A 20,385-nucleotide genomic window follows, 5' to 3' on the forward strand; every position below is an offset into this window, starting at 1 on the left:
GAAACCGGAGAAATTGTTTTGTTATAACATGTATATGTTTTGGCCTAAAACGTATTTTTAAAATAAACTATTAATCCAGGATTATTTCCGTGTTTCCTGTCAAACCCGTTTTCTCAACTGAGATCGATGTGCGCAAGCTAACGTGTTAGTGTGACATAAACCTTATAAGACACATGGAAGTTCACTGGTCATTTTGGATAGCAGAGAAAATGGTGATATTTTGTAGTGTAGACATACGGATATCTGGTTCATAGTGCTAGAAAGGTGCATTTTACACAAATCAGTCTGAATGATTTTGTTTACATGGTTTTGCAAAATTGGTGGAGCTTCCCCTTTAATTTTTCAGGAGGTGTCTCTGAGGAGATCAGATATAAGATACTCCACTTGCATAAGCAGGAGCAATGTCAAAAGAAAATATGTGAAAAAACAGAAACTATGGACTTGGAGTTCAAAAAATTATTGAAAGTTATGGTAAAATGGTACTCTTAACAAGCGTGCAAGACCTGGTAGACCATCAAAACTGTCACCATCAGATAAACAGTACTTACAGCTTTAATCTTTGAGAGAGAGAAAAATCAAGCCCCACTCTTGCTTCAGATCTGAAAAAAATCCACAGTTTCTGTCCATCCATCCACTGTAGGAAGCCCGAAAGGATGTGTAGCTGAAATAAGCTGTTGCTGAGAAAAGGAAATAGACAAAAACGAATAAAGAAGTTGTCGTTGTTTTCAGAACAATGGACTGTCCACCCCAGAGTCCAGATCTCAACATCACTGAATGTTTGGGATTACATAGATTGTGAGAAGCAGAAAATGCAACCAAGTTCTAAAACTGAACTTTGGAGGTGTGAAAAATTGAACAAAAAACTGAAATCAAGAAAAGAATGAAAGCTGTAAAAAAGGCAAAAGAGTGGCCACATTAAATTCCCAAAATTCCCAATTTATGATATTTTTGCGTAATGCATGCTGGGTACTGTAGTAGAGAACACAGATGGACAAAAATATGAAAATGATATAAAATCATGAATTCCATTGAACCGATGAGGCAGAGGGACAAATAATAAACTGCAGCTTTAGCCTGGAATGTCTGTTCATTTCTGTGCATGAGCAAATGAACACAGCAATGAGAGAGCAGAGTGGAGTATTGAGCGCTGAACACAGAGACATTTGCTCCCTTTTCACCAATTAAGAGCTTGCATTTGTTTCCTTAATGATGATTAATTCCCTTCTCTCTTGTACATTGATTATATATGTGAATAATGAACACGTTCATGATATAACTGATAGCTCTTCCCCAAAGGAGCATGAAAGAGCAGAAAAAAAAATCAGTGCAGTGTGAATGGATCGGATTCCACTCTCAAACATCAGCCTGTGAGTACGATACGCAAATTCTAATGGCAAATTCTAATTTTAATGAGTTTCATTGGTAAAAACAAACTTGTTTGTCATGAAGACGTTTGTGTTTCTCGCCTAATTCAAGTCTTAACAATATTGGAAAAGACTGGAGGCTCCATTATTGGTCCACATTTAAAGATCGATACATACACAGACCATCACATCACACCAAAAAATACCATTCAGAGACGGCCTTGATCGTGTTTGCTCTTAAATTTTTATCCACTGCCCTCCTGTTCAGAGTGCCTCTCCTCATCCTTCGCCCCTTGCTCACCCACTCTAGTCCTCCTCTTTTCCCCATTTACTCCTCTCTTTCTCTCTCCCTCCCCAACTTTCTCTTTCCCTCCACAGCACAGATGGTCCTCATTAATAAAGAAAGCCAGCCTTTCACCCTTGTGCTTGGGAGAGAGAGAGAGAGAGAGAGAGAGAGAGAGAGAGAGAGAGAGTTTAAAGACTGATATCTCCAGTGAACAAGCATTAGCTGCCTGAATGCAGAACCAATTGGCAGATTGTTTTGCTCCTGTTAATTATGCTAAAATATTGCTAAACGAAGGGGACTAAGAAGGCCAGCACAGTGCACTGAAACTGTCTAAGAACAGGACTGTACTGCTAAGTGTGAGGGAAGATGAAGGTAATAGTGGAGGTGTTCTGAATTGTTTACCTAAACATATCTATACTTACAAAAACCCATGAAAATAATTTGAAACAGCCTGTTAGGAGGAGTGTGTTGAAGGAAAATGAGTATCAAAAGGTTGGGTATTACCCAACCTTTTATCACAGCTTATGATATCACAATACTGTTTTAATGTTATAAACATACATTCTAAATGTCATTTAAAATAGGGGTATAAACGTTAAATATTTAAACAGTTGTGTATTATCATACAGGACTACAGCAGTCAGGACTTCAGAATCTGCCATAGAATCTTTACCAAGAGCTGTGAAACTGTTCCAACATTAGACACAGCATGGCACATACTCCTGCAACCAAGGTGTGAAATAAAGAAATCGAAAAGGGGGTTGGTCCCTGAAAATAAACTTATTATTAAGTTATGCTGTTCGTTAGGGAAAAACAGATGCTAAAATACAAATTCGGGGAAAGGACATTGTTTAGCTGCTTCACGTACAAAACAGTGAGCTTCTATCTTTGGCATGTACCGCAGCAGTCTGTGGAAGCATATCAGTAGCAACATTAAAAAGAACATTTAATATGTAAAATGTCAATGTATTTGTATGTTTGCACTTAAATTTCCCACTCATACATGCAGAGTTGAGCTCAACATGAAAATTCAAATTCAATACTGAGATTTTAATCATGCCATATGGTATACTAGTATTGACATTTCATTTACACCAAGATTTAGATAAAGATTAAAGATTTAGAGCTGGTATTATTTGGGTGGTGGATCATTTTCAGCACTGTAGTGACACTGACGTGGTGGTGTGTTGGATCAGATAGAGATTTTAAACACTCACTTTTTTTGTCCACTCACTGTTCACTCCATTAGACACACCTACCTTGTTGGTTCACTGTGTAGATGTAAAGTCTTGGACGATAGCTCATGTGTTGCTGCACAGTTTGTGTGAGTCATCCTGTAGTCCTTCATCAGCGGTCAGTTTTGTGGCCACAGGACACTGTTGGCGGGATATTTTTGGTTGGTGGACTATTCTCAGGCCAGCAGCGACACTGAGGTGTTTACTGCTGTTTATGATACTAATGGTGCCAGTTGTAAAGGGCATTGTAAGCATTACTCATAAGATCCCTCTTGTTGGTTTATTGTGGATGTGGTGTGTAGTGATAGAAGAGCAGCACACGGGTGCTCAGCATTACCCTTCAAAACCCCCCTCAGCTTCTGAACAGAGAGAAGAACCTAATATAATCAGTGAAATCAGGTGTGGTGGTGCGTGATCAGAACAAACACCTGCAGACAGCGCGATGGAAGCGGAGTAGCACTGACAGGTGATTATGGGGCTGTGTACACTGTGAGAAGGAGTGGGAATCAAACTTCAACTCGGCACCAAAACTGTGCATATCTTTAAAATATTTCATCTGAATACCTCATTCAGTCACTATTCAAGTCTTGCTACAGTTGAAAGTCTCTGACCTAATAATGATACGATTCCATTAGAATTCGTCAAATGATTTAGTGCATCATAAAATCTCATCATTTCACCACAGTTTGATTTATTTTTGTCAATTCAGAATTACATTCGGTAAACAAATGAAACAGGCCAGGAAGGACTGTTTACACAGTGTAATATAGAGAATATTATTTTAGAGAGAATAGAATTTTACTTTGGCCAAAAATGAATGAGATTTTGAATTTACTATATTCTACTATTCCAGAATGCAGGAATTGCATTGCATTGCATGCAAGTCATCTGCATTTTTTCTGTTTATTATTATACATCATCAACTTGTATTAAATGTTAAAAATATTTTGCCTTCTCCTGTAAAGCTACTATTGAAATATGTTTTTTCCTTATCTTATCTTGTCACTACTTGAAAAGGAATTCTGCTGATTTTTTAAAGTTTCTGCATAATTAAGTAGTTAAAATGTAAACAAAATCATTTGGTGCTGATAGGAACCAGATATCTGAAGCATTGAATGCCTCTGAAAGCTCCCTCACAAAAGCTGTTACACAAAATGGTTACAAATATTTCCTGATGCCTGAAACATTGTTTTGTTTTGCCCTTAAGAAGTGACATCTCAGCCATGAAATCATGCAAAAATTTGGAAAAAAGGGTGGAATTCCCCATTTAAATTGAAGGTGCCATGAAGGGTTTTTTAAGGCGATGCCATAGAAGAAGCACTTTGGTTCCATAAAGAAGCGTTCCTTAAAGAACTGTTTTTGTAAATAAAATGCCAGTGTGAAGAACACTTTCCCTCCAATTGAAGGTTTTTGGGAACCTTTATTTTAAAGAAAGTTTCTGAGGAGTATATCAGCTTCAGAAGGCCATCACTGGTGCAATGAATTCCTAATGAATTCCCTATTTATGCTCCGTAACACTGTGTTCCTGTATTATGACTGAAACCTGTCCAAAACGTTTAGCAAGGTTTGATCATGCTTGATCAAGCTGTGAGAGTCGGCCTCGACCCTTTTCCTCTCTTTGTATTTCACTGGAATGTTTTAGTAGTGAGTCCCCTATTTAATCCCATTGTCACATGTAGACTCAGCGAGAGGGAATGGCAGGGTGTGAGTGTTACTGGTAAAGCATGGTATTACCGTGGCTGCTGATGTAGCGTGTGTGCTGGCACTCAGCAGGTCCGGCGTCACAGCCATGAGATTGCTGGTGGTAATTTGTTAAGAGTGAGCCACGATAGCAGCCCTGCTTTATCTTGTTAGGTGCCGCCTGGGGTGCAATCTCGGGTGCGAAGCTGCCGAGGAACAGGAGCCCCACACTGGGACATTGATGGGGCCTCAGCTGTTGGGCTTTTGATTGCGGAAAGGTCAAGCTGAGCTTTGTTATCTCACGAGGGGACAGTGGAGTGGCAGCGCGAGGGAGCACTACAGGAGCACTGGCACCATCGCCCGAAACGAGAGGCGGCGAAGGAGAAGCCAGGAATACCAATCAGTTCATATCTGATCTTCTAAACGCTCCGACACTTGTTGAGGTGGAGTGGCACTTCATCTCCATCTCAGAGAGTGGTTTTGTTTTCATGCTTCTTAGAGTAGCCACTCACTTTAAACCAACCACATCTGCTCAATGGACCTTTTGGCTTGGTGACAATTAGCTTGAGGGCATTTAAAGGATAGGACAAGTTAGTAACTGTGGCCATAGACAGATCATCTGATTTATATAGGTTTAAGAGATGAGCTGAGAAGTCATTATTCTAGTCTCTGTATTTAGAGCCTGAACGTGAAGTTAATGCAGTAGTTTGCAGTTTTCAGATTTGCATAGTTTTCTTACTCTAAATGTAGGCAGTCAGCCAAGACGCCTGGTGTCTGATGTTTATCTCTTTAGTTTTGCATTGAAGCTACAAGGTCAATTTAGCTAAAACGTAATGGAAACTTATGTTGTGTTCAAGTTGCAAAGAGATTTTATTCCAAGGAATTTTGGAGTATTTCTATTGTCTACTCAGCTGAGAAAACTAGCAAAGACCAGCTAGCATTTCGTGCTGGTCTATGCTGGTCTAGTGCCGGTCTGGTTCTGGTTTAGCTGGTCACCCCAGCATGGTCCTCCTTTGCATATGCTAGTTTTGGTGGTGACCAATATATCGACTTCCACTGCTGCTGACCAGTATGCCAGCATCCAAAATGTCAAAAAACATATGCTAGTTTTGCTGGTGACCAGCCATGCTAGTCTATGCTCATTTTTCTAGGAGGGTATTTATCATGACATTTTACACAATGTAAAGAGTAACTGCTGCACTCAAATGATTTAGAAAAATAAAAATGGAAATAAATGGAGATGCTTTGGACAGTGACGAAATATAATCTCATTAAAAAAAGTAGAGAAGTGGTTCTTAATTTGCCTTAAACTGTGTTGAGTTGTTTTATAATCTTAGATTATAATCTTAGATTGACTTCTTTGTTTCTGACACTGTAAACGTACTGTTTCTGCCTTTTTTGGATTATCAGTTATTTTGTTTTCTATTTTATTTTGTATAACCTTTTGCATTAACCTCTTATGCTCCAGGGTATATTTTTGTTTGTCCATCTGAATTTACATGACCAAATCACCATTATTCAGTAACTGCATGAAATAAATGCAAATTATTTTATTTATTTATTTATTTGTAAAAAGCTCCCCTCAAACTAACAGAAAAAGTGTTTTTTATGATCATACTCATATCGCTATATGCTGACAATTTACTGCTGAAAGCCAAAAAATCTTAGACGCTCTTTGTATTATTTTATAAAAATAATTTTTACAGAGCAGATCACTGAAGAGACGCCATCTGTTTATAGTTTATAGCCCAGATTTGTGGAAAAATGGGTCGACTTTCAGTAGACAAAAAAATTGAGTTCAGCTTCTTTTATTGTAAGGGTTCAAAATTACATCACCCATCTATTTGACTGGAAAGAAGACAGGTACAGCTCTCATACGACACCCACGTTTTGAATGTAGCTTATGAAATATGAAAGTTATGAAGAATATGACGAAGTGCGTTTTGGAACCACCGGTGGTTCCAAGGAGCATAAGAGGCTACAAAGCCAAACTACTCCTTATTTATTCAAATACAGGGCATCTCATTTACTGTTTTTCATTGTAGGTGCTCAATTGGGGGGCTATAAGCATCCATTGCTTGCTAGCAGTTGGGGGTACTTCAGTATAAAGTAACACAATACACTAATGAAACTACTTTTTCCTATAGTGAAGTAGTGTAATGCATTACAGTTTAATTCTTGAAATTACATTACAGTGACTGACAATAATTCTGTTACTCATATTACTCACGTTTCTGAAAGAAAAATATTATGCAGGATGTATTTAAATGAAAAAATTCCTCTATGTATAATATCCATGCCTGTCCTTGTACATAATTTGTGCTCACATGTACTGCTGACTGCACAAGTTTGATTCTGAACATGACCAGTACAACGTGAGCACAAAAAACACTGTAAAGTCAGCAGGCAATCTGTCAAAGCATCTAATGATGCTAATGGTACTGAAGGATGAAGTGCCTCAACCTCACCTAAACAGGCCAGACTCGATTTTCATTCAGGAACAGCTCTGTAAGCATCAGCAGAACTGTGTGCATTATTCAAAAGCAGTAATAGCGTTAAACATCAAAAAAAGTCTACTGTGATTGGCTTTTTCTCCCTAAATAGTATTGAAAAAGTTACTTAAAAGAAAAGTTCTGAGAAAAATCAAATTTACATGATTTTCCTCTTCCCCCAAATGCAGTCGATTAGCAGAGACATGTTTGGTTTCCAAAATTTGGTTCTTTAGGTTAGAACTGGAGCTGCAAGGCTAACGGTGCAAACAAACACTGGAAGTCAATGGTCACCCAAACTGTTTCCACAAATACATGCCAAAATCTTCTTTTACTCTTCTTGTAGCTACACAAATACATTAGCCTCATAGCTCAAGTGAAAAACTACAGAAGCAAACTTTGGCCACACTTGCCCTGGCTAGTTTGACTGCATTTGGATTTGGTTTGACTGCAAGGGTACAACTGTGTAATTGTGGCCAAACAACTGCTTGAACTGATAATTGCATAAATATGTTCCAAACTTTCTTTATCTGGTAAAGAAACAACACGTGAACATGGGAACTCGGAGGGAGCGACAAAGAGCCCACTAAGTATTTTAGACCAACATATCTTTCAACATTTTTCGCTCTTTTTTCAGTTATATATCTGCAGGAAGAAAGAAAATAGCCACAATTGTGGGGGAAACATCCAAATACACTTTCGCAATTATTCTATCATTCCAATAACAGACTCCCTGGCCTGGTGGTTACCATCTCTGCATGAAACACACACAGCATTCAGAGCCATCAGCCACCATTTTCAGATCCTCTCGCTGTCATCATCCTGGATAAGAGCTGTCCACAGGCAACCACATTTCCTGCCCACTGGATGACCAAACACCAAAGTGTACGTGTGTCAGTGTATGTATTTAGACTCGCATGTGTCCATCAGCTGTTAAAGACAGAGAGAAAGTAGTTGCCTCTTTCAAGCTGAAAATCAAAAGACAGGACTTTGTCCAGTATAGTTGCTGCCACTTTTAGATCTCATTAATAAGACATGGCCAGAAATGGGCAGCTATGTTTTTCAAGTCCAAAATCAAAGTAGGAGCTTTTATGGAAGCCTTTATTTTGGGGGTATGATTGATATGGCTTAGATTAACTCCCTGGAGAAAGGCTCTGGATGTCATGTGCCTCGGACTGAAGGTGTCTCCTTTGATTAAAATACGTCTTATCCTCCTGACTGAAGGTGCCCAGTTAAAATGTTCATTTGAATATGAGAATATTAAACGTTGTTTAATTGAAATGTCAAACGGCTGAGAAGTGATGTTAATTAACCAAATAATGACAAATTTAGGCTTTCAGCAAAGTTCTTAAATTACTGGTGAAACTTCTTAATCTACGTAAAAATCTGATTCTCAAAATCTTATTATCTATTATTATTAATTTGTCATATCTGAAAACCGCAGCCCAAAACTAAAACACATTCTGCAGAAGAGAACAGATTCTGCTATAGACAAAAAGCTTTATTTTCATTTTTTTCCATTTTTTTCCTGTAGCTTTCCTCTTCCGAAACATTGGAACATTTAACAGGAACGCAAATTGTTTTCTCCACATGATTACCAAATAAAAATGATCTGATAAGAACACCGTACAAGGCTTTGTACTCGAAATGAGAGAGAGAGAGGAAAAAAAAAAATCATTACAGGACTACAAGTACCAGAATGTGATACAAGCAGGAAACAACAACAACAATAGCAAACATCTTGACTTCTCTAGACTTGTTCGACTGCAGAACTGGTACCATCATTGCTCTAGTAATTCGAGGGTCTACATTTATAATTTCATATCACATATGAATAATGTTGGCTGCTTTTTTGAAAAGTAAAGTAAAAAATAACATGGAATAAAGCAAAATAGAAAAGTTCCAACTAACAGTTAAAAAAAATTTCATTCATTTTTTCGATCTTTCCGATGTTCGATGTCGGCTCTCCCCGAAATCTTTTTTTTTTTTTAATAACATTTTTTTGTACAGTCACAAAATAATTCAACCACACGTATAATCCCACCGTTTTTTTTATCTTCTTCTCTTCTTGATTTCCATAATATAAGCGTCCACTGAAGCAGAAGTGCTACTTGAATTCATGACCCCCCACGATTAAAGTTTTGAGGCATCCGTTCGTTCTCTCGCGGTCTGTCCGCAGTGGAAGGCCTTGGTCGTTCCAGTCTCGCAGTGACCAGCTTGGTTCTGAGTTCAGGGCCTTCGCTCTCCAGGATTGCTCACTTCAGCAAAAAGGTGGGTGGGCTGGGGACGGGGGGAGGGGACTTTAGTGCAGTTGCAGGAGATCTATGTGGAGCTGTTCGTCACATAGAAAAAACATCACATTCAGAAAATGGAGAGAGTCAGAGATAGAGTGAGAGCGATAGAGACAGAAGGAAAGAGAGATAGATAGAAAGAAAGAGAAAGAGAGAAAGGTCTTGAGACGAGAGAGAAAGACCTGAAATACACAAACACTTCACCAAACACAGCATGCCCCCCTTCCACTTGGCACTGTAGCTTTGTGACAGACAGATTTGTTTTCTGATTGAGCACCAGTGAAAAAAGGCCATTTGTAACTATTATTATTATATAGATATTTTTTCATCTACTCAACATTCTTTTTATTGTATGACAAAAAAGATTGTAATAAAAAATTCTACACTTTCGTTCGTGATGCGTTTCCCCTCCCGAGCCTGCGAAGCCCCGTTGGCTGCCTGTGATCTCGAACCAAAGCCAAATGCTTCCCGCTCCCCTTCCCTGTATAAAAGTTAAACTAGTGTCTTTGGCAGATTCACAGAAAAGACCCTTTCCTACTCTGAAAGACTAATGGAATTTTTTTTTCTTTTTCCAGAAATGGTGTTGGGGATTTCTCAGAGAACACGCACTCCCTCTCACTGCTGCACAAAAAAAAGTAAATGTGTACATGTACCAAACTACATGATCAACAGGAACAACAGTGGTTTAGACAGTCGGTGTGAATTTGGGGCACGTTGATAGAAAAGCACAGAGACGAGTCAAACAAGCAAAATCACTCTGGAGGCAGCTGGAGGAGGACGGTTAGCTATCTTGGCGTGTGATGGGAAAGCGGCGTTTTCTGCTGGGGTCACGGTCTTTTCTTGTTGGCTGTCCCATATGATCGGATGAAGAGCGGCCTGCGGGAGTGGCGATGCTAGGGGTGGTGGTCAGAAGCTGTAAATGGAGATGGTATTAGCTGTTGGTGGCTAACTGGAGCTGTATGGGGGGGATCCAGCAGCGCTGAGCTTCAGGTTGTGCCGGGTTTGGGGCTGTGGTGGGCCGCTGTGCTAGGAGGGGCCGAGCAACAGCAGGAGCATGACCAACAAGAGAGAGAGACAGGGGGCCAGTGCACGGCTGCTGTTGGTGTCGTCCGTCAGAAACGGCTCTGGAGACTCATATACCGAGTCGTCTGAGGAGAGAGAGAGAGGGTAGAGAGAGAGGTAGAGAGAGAGAGAGAGGCACATAAGAATCAAACGTTTCTGAGTACAGCTGCAGAATTTATATAAACTTTTTAAAATATAACACTCAAGGACTGAAAGGCAGACTCTGTAAATGACAGTGCATTGATGGAACGCTCTTGTCTTGGCTGACCTAGATTAAGTTGAAAAGCAGTTTTGCTGTCACTCTTGCCACGCAGATAGCATCAAAGAGCATCTAACGTACTGTACTCGCTGGTGACACTTGTCAGGAGCAGGTTTTTAGATGGATTTTTGCGGCACCAATACCATCAAAACATTCTCCTAAATGCTGGGCTTACACAAGGACTAAAATGCTAAAAAATATATACACACACACACATATACATACATACATACATACATACATATAAGTATCAATAACAATGATGTTTTCCAACCTTATTTACAAGTCTTATGTTATAATCATGAAACCCAAGGCATTAATTGAGACAGTGAGAAGCTAATTACATACAAAATCATCATTTACAGGCTACATTCTACTGGAAGCCGCTAAATAAACATGTGAAAATAATTTGTATTTTTTCCAGTTTTTTTAAAGATCTTTTGAGAGTGAATTTAGTTTTACATTTATCATCAGTTTAATTTTTAAATAATAAAAAACCTTTAGTCAGAAAATGCTGTCCCACGTTTTCATGTCACTACTGAAACACTGTTTTACTCCATACGCAGAGTCTTATTTTACTCACTCCCTGCATTTTAGAACAAATAGCAAGACTGCGTCCCCGTCCCTCATGGCCACATGGTGAGCAGACACCTTTTTGGGCACTGTATAATCGGTGGTGTGTGGTGCGTTTCCCATAAACTGTCTGAAAAACCTGAACACATATTACTGCACACATGATAACTGTGCTGTATACTGAATACCACTGCAGATTAATATGTGAGGTTTGTAGTTAATAATAATGTAATAATGTTTTTACAGCTGAACGAACTAAAGTGATTTTTTTTCTTCCTGTCCTTTTCTTCTCATACCCAGCGTTTCCTGTTTACCACGGCATCATCTCCATCAGAGGTTAATGCCACTGAGGTTCACCATGTGTGTCCCAGTACATGTTCACCATATTTGGTACCACAGATGTGGTTTATAAGAACAATTTATCCTCCTGTTTACTTTTGTTCCATTCTTCCTTTCTCCAACTGGACTAGGAATTTTGGAGTCCTTCTTTGGGCCTTTCCAGAAGTTTTCCACACTCTTAGCATTCTCTCAACCAGCTTCATGAGGGGCCAGCTGGGCTAACTTGGGGATAACTTGTTTCAAAAATATTTTTAGAATAAATTAAAAAACTGGTTTGGAAATACATTTATATGCAAATCAATTTTTGCATTTGGTCTAAGCACTTTAGTTTAGATTATGCAAGACATACATTCAATCAATTGGGTCCAAATGTTTTTTACTAACCTTGAAGGTAAGTATAATTAAATGAATGTACATGTAGGTTATGAAGGAAATGTGAAGTAGATATGGGCAAAATGACAAAAATATACCATGATACTTCAAGATATTTTCAAGGTTCATGATGTATCATGACATTTTGGTTTTCTGAGTTTTGATATGTGGGAACAGACACAGGACTAATTATGCTCTCTTTGTAATGAAACATGCAGTTAATCAGTGATCCACAATATGCTCAGGAAATGATATGACATTTTCATCACTATAACAACAAATATAATGCTCAACCATATTGAGAAAATGCACTTTGTAACTGCTACTATAAATAGATAAAAAAACACACACATAAATATATACTCTATACTCTCAAAAATACAGCAAAAATATATTTTAAAAAAGATTTTTAAATATATTTGCTTTGCATATGTGCAAGGTTGAGATTACCACCCCGCTCTGAAATAAGATTAGGACCGTGCTCTGGCAGAGCGCGTGAAAATAAACAGAGGCATAGCAGACTTAGCACAAGGAATTATGGTAATGGTCGGAGCTGAGCTGGCGGGCAGGCCAGACGGGTCGCTTTGTATTAGAAAGCGTTTCAGCGACAGGCAGCCATTCTTCTAACGCTTCCTCTCTAACATATGAATACGGCATTTCACAAGGACCCACCCTCCAAGGAAACACAATTCAAGCCTGTGTGCCAAATTCACACTCAGTCAAACGCTGAATAAAGTATGAAACTCACCAACTGCTACTGGACGTGAAGCCCTAACGGGGCACAGGAGCCCAGCGCTTACACTGCAGACATTACAGCAAAATCTGGCTATTATCTGCTTATGATTAATTTCAGCATTGACTGTGATACGTTTTACAGTAATGTGATTTACTACAGACTCAAATCAGTGATAATCGTATAAAGATCTTAAAATCACTGGCTTAACAGCACCTATACCAGATCATTCTGCCAATACATCAGGTACAAATTATTAAAGAGATTCAACTCTTTTGTTATTTTTAGGGATGCATGATGATGATGCTGCTGATGATGATGATGATGATTTGGCAGGTGTTTGTTAAAAAAAAACTGAGACTTTTAGACAAACGTTTAGATTTGACTGATATTTGATGATGTATCTCTTGTACTCTAAAAAGACCACAACATTTAGGCGACTTTGAACTTCGGAGCTAAAACATCTGTATTTTATTCATTTTATTGCAAATATATAAATGGTATTTCTCCAAAATGCAAATTCAAATAGATGTAGTCCCAATTTGCATACTTAATAGATGATTATGTATTGGTATTGATAACCAGATATATGGTATATGGTATACATATGGTATACATGAAAAATATCAGATACTGGCCAATTTCCATATCTGTCCATGTACATTTTGTTTTGTTTGTAATTTTTTGTACGCAAAGATACAAATACTGTTACACTTTTGTTTTAAAGTTCAATACATCCATCAATAAAACTGAGTTGAATACTGTAAATATTGGATCAGTTATAGCTTTGTTAAATCAATAACAAACTTGAATACTATAAATAAAATAAAGAACAAACCACAAAATGGTGCATTTACAGGACATGAAGTTGTCCACTAGCTCTGCAATGTGTAGCCTGTGCTGGATATGGTTATAGCCCTGTGTTGCCAGAGTCTGGTGGCAGGGAGAACTGGAATTGTTCATTTTACTAGGCCTAACCCCAGCAATTCTCGTGAGTGTTTCCCTCATCACTCAAAACAAGATTAGCAAAGCACTTTCTTTTGTATCGTTTTCAAAGTTGTGAAATGAAGCTGTTTTGAAGGCCACTGTACGTTACCTCAGCAGACATTCTCATGAACAAACGAGTGTGAGAGGGGGGAGAAAAAATGTCATCATTTCAAATTTGCATGTAATTGTCTTAACTGCTCACTGGAACTGATGATCTGAGAGCTAGTCTGTTTGCTAACAATTACATCAGGGCTAATGGGCTGCTGCACCCAGAGCGGTTGATTCTCTTCCAAATTTATAACATGCTCTGAAAAGGCACGACTCTGGAAAATGCCTCTCTTTCAAATGACACCATGGCAAATATTGACAAACTCCACTTAACGCTCCATGGCACCTAATGGCATTCCTCTCGGCCTTGTACAAATACCTGTAGCGTTACAGCCGACTCCTGTGTCTCGTTTCGGCTCGCGTTGACGTTGGCCAGGTTTAAACGCTAAAGGCTAAAGGCCACTGTTTACTGGAACCTGGATTAGCCTGTGCTTTATTCGGACGTTGACACGTAGCAGTCCGTGCCAGATGCCTTAGAGAGGAGGGGAAGGTTAGCTAGCGTGGCCTCATGGCGAGTCTAGCTAAGATTCAGGGTTAAACAAACCAAGCTCTTTTTTGTTTAAAGTGCAAGCTGTGTTGGAAGATGGACGAGCAAATGCCTGGCTTGTAGGCCCTCTGTGCTCCTCAGAGATGATTAGCAGCAGGTCAGACGTTTTTCTGGATTGTTATCTGGCCCTTGTCAGATGAATAACTTCCTACAGAATGTGCCCTGAGGGGGCCACCATTATCTCTCTGGTGTTACCACTGTGGTCCTAAGAGGTCAGGCTATAAACTATCAAGTGATGTGTGGAGGTCTGGTTGGAGAACTGTGTTGTTCATTCACAGCCTGGGAACAAGGCTCAACCTTAAATCAAGTTAATGCTGTGGATTTTGTCCACCAGACAGGATAATACAGGTGCTCCTGCTGCAAGACTGTAGCAGAAACTCTGCAAGATCTCTTGCTGGGTTAAAACATGAGAAGATTTCAATGCAGGACTGCAGAACTGTTGGTACCAGTGTGCTCACATCACCAGGCCTTGAGCATAAATAAAAGCAATAGGCAGAAGATGTTCATAGGGCAATAAGGTCTTCAGGGTTCATGGACATACTCACTTGTGGGTTTGACATAAACTCTTAACTTCAAGCAAGGCTTCCCAGCAAGGTTTGGGTGTGGAGAGGCTGTGGAGAAACAGAGAGATGAAGACGTAGTTTACCTTTTGGCTTCACAGACAGAGAAATCAAGTTCACATAAAACTTTACAAGAAGATGGGAAATAGGCCTGTGTCTAGTGAAGGCAAAACTCAATATACTGATAATATATTACAACAACATACACTTGTATGCAAAAATTAGGGCACCCCTGGTTAAATTTGTTTTGTTGATTTTCTAAGTGAAAATAAATTAAGACATCCTCTGCAGAGAAAACACATCTACACATTTTAATGCACACCTACTGTTTGTTTGCTGAATTTAATACACTGGACAAAAATAAAATATGGGCTGTGCAAAAGTTTTGGCACATTTTCTATTTTTTTGGTTTCCAACATGTTAAACTCAGCAGATAAATAAAAATTGTGCCCTAAAATCTGCCGAAAAATGCAATATTTAAGTGTGATTCCTGTAAACTTAATTTCACAATCAACACAACATGTAATTTGACTGTGGGGATTCAAACTTTTACATATGACTGTATATTTATCTTGAAATTTAAGCTTTGAGTCAGACGCTATCACTGTGATTGCTCCCATGTCAACTTCAACTTCATGTCAAGTTAGGAACTGTCTCAAAATGACAGGAAGAAAAAAATGTTGCTTGTTACTGTTACTATTTACTTTTAGTAGAAGCAGTAATAACAGCAGTATCTCTGTACATCACAGGCACATAAGTACATCAGCTAATGCATGTGGACATGCCTATCAAAAATGTTCCTAAAAGCATCAGCAGATGTACTTAGTAATTTTAGAGATAATCATTTTTTTTCTGGTAATTTTAGGGGGCTCCTAATTCTGAAGCAAATGCAGGAGAAAGCACAGTGACAGCATCTGAGTTGAAATGTGTCTTCGTCAAATAATAAGCAAAGCAAAGAAGCCCAATCCTCCCATCCCACCCCTGTACCCAGTTTAAAGGTTTATTATTTTCCAAGGTTATCTGGCCCAATATGAAAATAATATCAAATAATGGAACACATGTACAATAAGACATTATTCTAAAGAAATAAGTCGACAACAGGGATGTGCATTCCGACGAATTTTGATCTTTAAGTATCCGTAGGGGTGAACTGATGAGTGAGGACTTCGGCCGACGTTAATGCAGGGCTGTAGGCTTATCTTTTTAGGCGACAGCACTGGTGTTCCTTAAAAATTTAGCAGCACACCAAGGAATACAACCGAAAACATGTTTGATTATTTAAGAGTAGCTAAGGCATACCAGCAGGTTTTCACGTTGGATCAGTACCAGAGGCTGCCTCTTCAGATAAGCTAATGAGCTAACAGAGCTAACTGGTACAACACTGGATGCTGATGGAGACTTGCTGTCTCCTACACAAAGTCTTTTCTCCTCAGTGGACAATGTGCCAACACTGTTAGTTTGTCAGAGACAGTTTCTGGAACTAACATCAGCTAGAGCAGTTCATCTTAGTTAGCAATACAGCCACGGCAGAGCCAGCTTCACTAGGCTATTTCTGCCTTCTCAGTCACTTTAACCTTAACAATGCATCCTTGACAATACATCCTCGACAACGCGCTCACTATAATAACGCATAGGAATGTGTAATAGTATGATTATAACATAATACACTTACTTCCTCATAAATACCAGTAAACTTGCCAATTTTACAGTCCTGTTAAAAAATAAAATCGATGTTTCATTAAAATGTAACAAATGCAATCATTTCAGTATTTGAATACTGACACCTTAAATGGCCAACTGAGCACATCCCTGGTTTCACAACACTATTTACACAAGTTTAACCAACAAGGCTGAAATCTTAATAAAACACAACAATCCAAGACAGCAAAAGCAGCCCTGGTCTCAGAGATGCTTTTCGCTCTGAGCAAACTGAGTTCATCATGTTAACCATCAAGCCGCCTGCTTTGTGACTCAAGTGTAAAGAACAAATCATCACCACTCGTCTGACGACCCACGTGGCTGCACACACACTTTCTATCTCAGACACACACACCATATGGCTTTGAGAAAAATACTTGTGCTCCATGCACCTTCAACGATAACATCAGTGGCAGACACAAACTGAAGAGCGAGCTGAATGAAGCCTTTTTTCTCCCTCCTCTTCAAAAGCTTGGTAATGTGTTTTTGACCAAGGACAATTTTTTTAAGAATACAAATGGAAGACTACTCACAGCTGCCATGACACAGTTCTTATTCTATTATTCAGATCCATAAAAATTCCTTCGTTCTTTCCGTCCTCAAGGGTTTCACACTAAAAGGCTCTTGCAGCTATATTTTGCTCTAACAGGTGTTCTCAAGTGAATGGACATAAAAGTTGGCAGTGGGGCTCCTTATACTGTAAGAAAATACAGAGTGGGAAAAAAATAAAAACAAGCCTAGAGTTACAACCCTAGATTAATGGGCAGAAATCAAAGCTGGTCATTATTGGAATATACTGTAATTTGCGTTCGCTCATGTATGCTTTCGTGATTGTAAATGAGAACGGTCCATTTAAACGACAGCTCTATTGCATGCTAAGTATGTGAATGCTTAGAAAAATATGTTGAGTGAAATCTCAGTGTGATAAGCCGATTTCTCAAGAGCAGTTCAAAGTGACGGCTGATCACAGCTGCTTGACGGCTCTTGGTGCTGGACCTTATAACCCCAAGCTGCAAACTCCAACTGAGCACCAGCCATTACTTCTGCATTTGTGTGTGGAAGGCGACAGGGTATCTGAAAATGTTGAGGGTTCAGATGTGTGTGTGTGTGTGTGTGTGTGTTTGTGTGTGTGTTTGATAATTATGAACTGTTGGCATTCTACAAAGTTCTCTGTTAGCTGGATAACTTCAGCTCTAGGTTAAGATATGAATACAAAATGTCTCTCACCTCTTTTCCCCTTTGGACAGTTACCTGGCTAACTAAGAAATCCTGCTTTGTGAAATAACCCCATTACATTTACAAACATTTCTAAAAAAGGTTTCTTAAAGAACCATATACTGAAATGCAGGGTAAAGCAGGGCACGACCTAACATATTTTCTTTTTCGTACATTCATTATTTGAGTAAGATTAATAATATTTTTATACAGGCAACCTACACATGCCTTTGTTTCCAGCAGCTACCGTTTGTGAACAATTCAACTGAAAACGTTTAGTTTTAATAGTTTAATTGTAATAGATGGTGGGGCTCATTGTAACACTTGCTGAAAAATCTTGTAAATTGATTCCAACAGGGTTGATTCAATTAATTTCTGTGTTTATTGATGATTAGCTTTCCAACCTAAATATCTGAAAATATATGCATCAAAATAAAAGTGATTATGAAAAGAGACTATGTTGAATATGATTTATGTTTTATCACAAAACATATTAATATGATAAAATTTAAACATACTTATTTTTTTAAAGATATCTCTAGTACATTTTCAATAAATCTGTGCATAAAAACTGTAAAAAATGGACTGTTTTGAATTTATATGAAACGATATACACTTCTTAGTTGTAACACTGAGTCAAAACTAATCCCGCCATATGAAGGCTGCTTTTTAGTCTGGCTAACTGTGAGCTGTTTACATGCTTCAAAATTATATATTACAGCCACCAAGAGAGTAATTAAAATAATACAGGTCATACACACAACGCAATCAAAAAACACTTATGATGAAAAAAAGTGAATCTCAAGAAATATCTGTCTGATTGCTGTCATAATTTGTAGATGATGTTTCTATGGGAATACGAGAAGGTGACTACAAGCACATTCTATGTAATCCTCTTTAACTACATTAACAATCCACATTCAGTTTTACCATGTGTTAGTTTGTGCTCCGCTCCCATATTTGGAAGGAACCAAAAGTGGTTCTTCTGATTATGTTCTTATAATCCATTTTGGTATCTTTATTTTTAAGAGTGTATGCTTCTGCTATACAAAAAAGAGTACTATAGGATGCAATATCCTGTAACAAGCAGCAGTATGCAGTATGTTCTGCTCATATGTAAATCTTAGCTGTATACAGACAGTCCTGTGAAGCTGCCACAGTTGCCATTTGTTTTCTCAGCCGCTGGGGCTGGGTGCGGTGGGGTCAGTCCTGGGGTGATGGACACACTCTTTTGTTTGAGGATAACCAAGCTAAGCCCCCTTTCCCCCTCCACGACCCATTCCTCTTTGGTAGCCCCCTTTTGCCCCATAACCCCAGGGGCCATGACAGCTACAATACTGGTAGTAGCCAAACACTTCTCTGAGGGGAGGAGGGCAGAGAGCCCTGTTGAATAGCTAGCATAAGTGCTTCCCTGCCCAGGCTGCTGTCTGGGACAATGGCCTGCCTAGGATCGAGCGGCGGGGCGGGGAGCATTAAAAACAGCTCAGGACATGGAGAAGAATCACCCAGGCCTGAATGCAAACTTTGAACCCTCCATTCTTTCTTTCCTTCTTTGTCGTTCGACCTCTCCATCTCCCGCCTCGCCTCTTTGCAGGACTGACAACGTCCTGTGGAGGGGAATAAGTTTCTAGACGCCCCACTGGTTAGTGGGAAGAGGGGGGTCGACATTTTTGCGACGCCCATTGCTTTTTCCCTTAGCTAAAATAGCTTTCCATCATTGAGAAGATAATAAGCAGTGAAATATGGACCATATGTGGTAAGATGAACAGTCTTGTAGACTTGAGGTGGGCCTGAAGGGGCTGCATGGTGCCCTGTAGGGCTCTTCCACTGGCCTCAAGCCTCCAGAGATAAAGGGCCTGCTGTTGCTTCAGCAGAACTCTGACCACCAAAGAGCATGAACTCTCATATATACACTACAGAACATCTGCACTAGGCATAGCCTCTGAAGATGAGGTGATTAGGTGAATATTTTGCTATTTTACATATTGTATATTATAGTTTATATTTTATGGTGCAAGAAAAAGGGAAAAAAAGCATCACTAGTATTGGGGACATTTGGGTGCATCACTGGTATTGGGACCTGCTATGTCTTATATGTATTTGGTAAAATATAAATGGTTTGCAAATTTTGTAAAGAAGCTCATCCTGCAGGCCCCATTGCTACACTGATCTCCTGCATTTGAGGATGTGTTAGAGAAAGAGCATTTCCAAGCCTTTCAGTTATTAAGGACAACAGATGGCAGCGAACATTCACAAATGACCACATAACCAGTGATTATAACAAATGTGCTTTTAGTCCTCAAATGAGCCATTTGTATGGTTCTGCTTTTAGGATCAAGTGTCCTAACACATAATGCATTATTTTCATTGTGTACTGTGGAGCCACAGGTCCTCAGAGGCTCGTCCTGGCAGTATTGGAGGGCTCCGCTCTGTAGCCTCACCTCTGTGCAGAACACACTGGCCAAGCGGTGGCTCTCTTACAACATGGCACAGCCAGGTCTGAGAGGAGGAATCAGTTAATGAGCTGTATTCATTTAAGATGAAAAGCCAAGTTCAGGTTTTTTGTTTTTTGTCTTTATCCGTGAAC

The 20,385-nt window shown here is 39.2% G+C and overlaps 1 protein-coding gene across 1 annotated transcript in view; it reads right to left on the reverse strand.

The window, feature by feature from the left end:
- Positions 1-8,548: 8,548 nt before the first annotated feature.
- The window catches only part of LOC118819370 (ephrin-A2-like), a 124,113-nt gene continuing 112,276 nt past the window's right edge, over positions 8,549-20,385 (reverse strand). Inside the window, exons 3-4 of the mRNA XM_036587123.1 lie at positions 14,871-14,936; positions 8,549-10,493 (exon numbers count right to left, since the gene is read on the reverse strand). Coding sequence (XP_036443016.1) covers positions 10,372-10,493; positions 14,871-14,936 — 188 coding nt within the window. The 3' untranslated portion in view covers positions 8,549-10,371. The remainder of the gene's footprint in view (positions 10,494-14,870; positions 14,937-20,385) is intronic.

The sequence above is a fragment of the Colossoma macropomum genome, unplaced genomic scaffold, assembly GCF_904425465.1.
Source record: "Colossoma macropomum unplaced genomic scaffold, Colossoma_macropomum, whole genome shotgun sequence".
Lineage (NCBI taxonomy): Eukaryota > Metazoa > Chordata > Actinopteri > Characiformes > Serrasalmidae > Colossoma > Colossoma macropomum.